The sequence below is a fragment of the Mus pahari genome, chromosome 1 (assembly GCF_900095145.1).
Source record: "Mus pahari chromosome 1, PAHARI_EIJ_v1.1, whole genome shotgun sequence".
NCBI classification, from domain to species: Eukaryota; Metazoa; Chordata; class Mammalia; order Rodentia; family Muridae; genus Mus; species Mus pahari.
Window position 1 is genome coordinate 157,368,833 of NC_034590.1, and position 5,254 is coordinate 157,374,086.

General features: G+C 54.8%; 1 protein-coding gene across 3 annotated transcripts in view; it reads right to left on the bottom strand.

Moving 5' to 3' along the window:
- Positions 1 to 25: 25 nt before the first annotated feature.
- The window catches only part of Ldb1 (LIM domain binding 1), a 14,000-nt gene continuing 8,771 nt past the window's right edge, over positions 26 to 5,254 (bottom strand). For 2 of the 3 annotated variants that reach the window (XM_021194864.2, XM_029538213.1), the window contains exons 2-11: positions 4,705 to 4,807; positions 4,534 to 4,578; positions 4,347 to 4,422; positions 4,148 to 4,250; positions 3,847 to 4,019; positions 3,247 to 3,369; positions 3,025 to 3,108; positions 2,804 to 2,927; positions 2,443 to 2,591; positions 26 to 1,721 (exon numbers count right to left, since the gene is read on the bottom strand). In XM_021194864.2, the coding sequence (XP_021050523.1) occupies positions 1,491 to 1,721; positions 2,443 to 2,591; positions 2,804 to 2,927; positions 3,025 to 3,108; positions 3,247 to 3,369; positions 3,847 to 4,019; positions 4,148 to 4,250; positions 4,347 to 4,422; positions 4,534 to 4,578; positions 4,705 to 4,807 (1,211 nt within the window). In that variant the 3' untranslated portion in view covers positions 26 to 1,490. The remainder of the gene's footprint in view (positions 1,722 to 2,442; positions 2,592 to 2,803; positions 2,928 to 3,024; positions 3,109 to 3,246; positions 3,370 to 3,846; positions 4,020 to 4,147; positions 4,251 to 4,346; positions 4,423 to 4,533; positions 4,579 to 4,704; positions 4,808 to 5,254) is intronic. The other variant, XM_021194871.2, reaches the window with a different exon arrangement.

The window sequence follows — 5,254 nt, forward strand, 5'->3', positions numbered from 1 at the left end:
AAAAAAAGGAAAAAAAAGGGGGAAAAAAATCATTACAGCGGTGATGGGACATCCAACTTCACCTCGTCCTTTCCTTTGGCTCCTGAGAGCATCTTCCCAAAAATGGCTGGCACAGAGGATGCAGAGCCCAAGGGACCCCATAATCCAAAAGGGAGAACGGGGTGGGGGAGAGGAGGCACCCACACACCCTGGGACTGCCCACAGGAAGAAGCAGCAGAGCCATGAGGCCGAGAACCCTGCTCTTGCCCTCTCCTCACCCTGAGCCTTCACAGGCTCCAACTACGAACTGGCTCCGCTCCTCCATCTGAGGAGACATGGGGAGAGGACTGTCTGCTTCAGCTGGGGGTGGGGGGAGATAGAGGCCTTTCTCTCCCTGAAGGGCTTAAGCTGGATGGCCGAAGTGGCTCCTTGCCCTCAGTCAGAGAGGTTAGGACTGGACGCAGTTTGAAAGGCTGGGAGAGAGGAGTTCTGGAGTGGAGGGGACAAGGTCCTCTCACCCTAGTCCTGACACTGAGACAAGAAACACAGAGACAGACAAAGCAGCTCCCTTCCCTGTGCTCCCTGCTCCCAAGGGAGGGAGCCTCCCCACCCATCCTAAACAGCTGCTCTAGTAGAGGACTGTAAAAATACACACTGTGGAGGGGTGGGGCTAAAGGGACTCCCAGGACCAGGAGGCCAAGCCAGAGCCCTGGAGGCTGGGGAGACAGACAACAGGGGGTTGTCAAAAGATGTGGTCACCAAAGATCCCACCCCCAACCAATGACATGCTGCTCCAAACTCATCACCCAGAGGGAAAGAGAAGAGAGACAGCGGGCGCAGACTCCTTGGTGTGAAGCGCGGCTCAAACTGTATAAAACCCTATGTGTACTCCGCTGCCCAATGCTCACCCCCACCCGGGGCCCTAGGCCCTCCGTCTGTCAGGAGGGAGGAAGCTAGATTTTCAACAGGGGAATAGGGGAACATGAGTGACTGTTTTTTAAATTTACATTTTTAATAATATTATTTTTTTTAAAAACTTGGAGCTGGGTAAGTGGCAAAAGGGAGGAGCCCAGAATTTTACCCTCTGTTGACAGCCACCTAGGGGAAGGGTGTTCAACCACAGCCCCAACATTTAGCCCCTAAGGGCTGTAGGTATAAACCCAGGATCCAAGGGATAAATCAGGAAGATGGGGCACCCAGAACCTGGGGTAAGAACGAGGGCAAATGCCCGGGGGAGAGGAGGGTCGGGACAATTCTCAGAGGCCCAGGGTCCACACAGGCATCCACATGAGTACCCCCTTCCCCCAAAAGGCTCTGCAGGGGCCAGGCCCAGCCCAGGGCAACTGGGGGGCAAATCTTGGCACCTGCCCCCAGCGAGTCCAGTCCCTCCCTGAAGTGGGTGGATGGAGGTTGCCCATTTCAGACGCCCAGTCTCTTCATTCCATCTTCTGCTCCCTGGAGCTGTGAGGGGTAGGCAGGCAGAGCGCTGGGTGGCCAGCCGTGGAGGGCCTTTACTGGGAAGCCTGTGACGTGGGATTCTCCGATTTGCTTTCTTGGCTGGATGGGGGCTTGCTGTTCCAGGGGCTGTTGGCGCCCAGTGCAGGGGAGTTGTTAAAGCTGTCCTCGTCGTCAATGCCGTTGGCCGCGTCAAACTGGGTGTTCTCCAGCCGAGTGATGAGCCTCTCGTCCTCGTCCCCGAACTCCCCGCCCATCAGGGTGGGCTCCCCCACCACCATCACATCCTGAGAGTGGCGGAGGTCCCCAAACATAATCGGGGCAGGGGCTCGCCCGACCCAGGGCAGCAGATATCCCCAGAGCCCCCATACCCCGGCTAGAAGCTCAACACCCCGCCCCCTCTTCACACCCAAGTTTAAAATCCCAACTCCTGACACCCTCAGCTCCTGGATTCCTTCCCACAAAAGGACTCCAGAGCGTCAAAGCCTTTAGCCCCTACCCATTGGCTTCTGGAAAGAAATATCCTTTCACTCCCCTAGCTCCCTAATGCATCTCCCTCAGATTTTAGGGGACCCTTAAATTTCTGTTCATATATGTAAGAGTGAACAGATCAAAAATGAAGGAGCTGACTGTGTTTGTGTACAAATGTGCATGTATTCTACATATGCAACAACACCCAATTCTGCACAGCCTTCTATCAGTGTGTGTGTTCTGATGGTATATGTCTGCCACACAGAATCTGCTCTGAACGTCTTATGTTCATTCTCACAGCTGATTCTGTCCCATGCTCTGTGTACCCATGGCTGAGCTTATGTGAGTGATCACAGCCATGCAAGCATGTGCTTGGCAAAGATTCTCTCATCAGTGGAAGGAGTCAAATCATGCTGGCTCTAGAGGACAGGAGGAAAACTGTCTTTGCTTCTATGCCTGCTAGTGAGCTCAGGCTCAGACAGGGGTCAGGGGTGAGCAGTGGGGCAGCCCGGAAGAGAAGAAAGCCGAGATGCTTACAGGTACCTGGCTGGAGAGAGCGAAGGTGCTGGCTGGGCTCTTCTTCTTGCTGTTGCTGTTGTTGGTGTTGCCACCCCCCGAGCTCATGGTGCTACCCCCTGACATCTTCCGTTTCCTCCGTTTGCTGGGCTGCTGTCGTGCAGGTTCCGCTGTGCCAGAGAGAGAAGACTCAGGTGGGAGAGGGTCCTGGACCCCTGTTCTCCATCCCCACTCCTCAGATGCCTGCCTTTACCCTGTTCTCAAGTCTTGTAGTCCCAGGAGTAAGAAAGGAGCGGAGGGAACTTCATGTCAGGAGGAGATAAAAGCTACAGCCTCAGGTATCCTGTTAAGAGCCTGTTGAGGGTGGGGGAAAGGCACTCACCAGGAGGCGCTACCATTCGCTGCCACTTCTGGAAGAGGCAGGTCTTGAGGCAGTCTCGGGGGCTGAGGCTGTAGGTCTTGTGGCGGGACATGAGTTCCTGCATGGGCTCGAGTATCACGCAGAGCTGGGGGTAGACCAGAAGGAGGATCAGACTGTGAGGGAGAGACCTGGAGCTCAGGTAAGAGGGGCTAGGACAAACACTGAGGTCATCAGGGACTTACTCGGAGGTAGTTGAGAGTGGAATTGGACAGCCCACACCGGGTAATGTTTTTGGAGAGCTGATCCAGCATCTGGGGGTCCTGGGCCTAGAGAAGGAGGAAGAGCACTGGCATCAGGGCCTCTGAGCAAAAGGGCTACCATCAAACCCATCTCTAAGCACAGCACAGCCACTCAAGCCCGCTGCTGCCAGCCTCTCCCGATCTCAGGCCCTGCCCACGACTCACATGCATGGCCAGGATACTTCTGGGGATGAGCTCTCTGTGCTGCCGGATACTGAAGTGCCACGTCTTTATCCGCATCATGTCGTCAAACATGAACTCCAGGTACAACCGGCCTTCCACACACACCTGGGGATAGGTCTGTCATATCCCTGCCCTCTTTCCCACACACACAACAAATGTGCCTGTCACAGCTCTCCCCCTGCATACACTTCTGCTACCTGTGCAAGTATCTGGGTGCATAACTGTCGCAGCATGCCCCCGCCCCGTACACCTGTCACACCTGGCCTTTACACACTCACATATACTTACACACCATAGGAAAGCTTAACAGATCCTCGTCCTGTTCCCAAGTAGCCAGAGAAAAACCCCATCTGCTACAAGCTCTATGAGGGCAGCTCTCGTTCACCGTATACCTCGGGGCCCAGAAAACTGACATGAATACACCAAACAAGTATCTGCTGGCGGCTCTGCCTGCCCTCCCTTCTCATCTGGCCGCTTCCCACTATGCCATGCTTCCTTGGGGAAATGGCTGGAACACATGTTGGGAAAGAGGAAATCGAATCCAGGTGCCCTTGGGGTTCCATATCCTGCTGGCTTGCTGACCTGGGTAAACATGGGTTTGCCGTGCTGGGTCACCATGCTGCCCTGGTCACAGTCGAGGGACACGAAGTTGCTGTGGAACGCCTCCTTAGGATGCTTAAGCACGTAATACAGCTCCGTAGCACCCCCCTCAAAGATGCTTCGGAAGTAGCGTGGAATCAGGGTCCGGCCAATGGCTATAGAGACGGGACAAAGTTTTCAGGACAGAGATAAGTCTCACAGTGGAAGAGAAAAAGGACCAAGACAGACCCCCTTAACACTTCTAGACTCACGTGGACCACTGCCTCCCACAGAGGGCACTCACTATATCTCTTTGGTCCATCCTCCAGGCAGAAAGTGATGGTCAGCATGGCGTCATCCTCAAAGAACTCAGTCGTGAAGGCATCCCACCAGAGATTGTCACACTCCTGAGAACCCAGAGATGAGCACGTGTGTGATAAGGTATCCCAGAGGGGTGCTCATCTGGACCCCACTCCCCAAGTCTCTTACTTCCTCTGCCATACCTCTGTCCAGTTCTGTAGCCGTTTGTTAAGCTCAAATATTCTATAGTCGGTTTGGTTACCATATGGCGTGTGCCTCCTGGGGAGGGAAGGACCTGAGGTCAGTCAGTGGCTGAGCCGTCCTGCTCCTCCCCTCTCTGCTCAGGCGCATGCAGAGGAAGCGCTTCCTGGCTGGCTGTGCTCCACTTACCCTATCCCAGGCTCCAGGTATGTCGGTGGGTACATGGGGGTTGGGCTGTGTGAGGGAAGAGAGTATGAGAATCACAGTGGAAGAGAAATTACCGCAGAAGGCCAGGACATCCCTGTCCCTCTCCAGGCAGTTTCCCATCCAATAAGGATCAGGAAGAAGGGAAGAACTCACCCCACATCCCGATCCAGCATGGTGCCGGGATGGAAGGGAGGGAAGGCGTTGCCGTTCGGAGGCTCCTTCGGCGAGTACAGCTTGAATGACTTTGAGGAACAACCTAGCAGAGAGAACGGCACAGCTCTCCTGAGCTCCTTGGGGGCTTCCCTGGACGCCTGCTAGACCGTATAGAAAAGGGCTGGTCTTCTGGAGTCTCTGCCCTGGTTACCAGACAGTGGTAAACTAGAGGAGGGGGCTACTCTAAGGATCACCTCTCACCCCTTGAAAATCTAGCTCCCATCTTATTAATTAAGAGACTGGGACTGGGGCTGGGGCTGGGAGCTGGCCTAGGAGTAAGAGTGTGAGGACCTCAGTTTGGTTCCCAGCCTATCAGGCTACTTAGAACCTCTGGTCACTCCAGTTCCCAGGGAAACAACTCCCTCTTCTGGCCTCTGCGGGTACCTGTACTTGTTTGCACTTAGGCTAATACCCCTCTCCCCCATAATGAAAAATAAAACAAGCGCGCGCCTTTAATCCCAGCACTTGGGAGGCAGAGGCAGGCGGATTT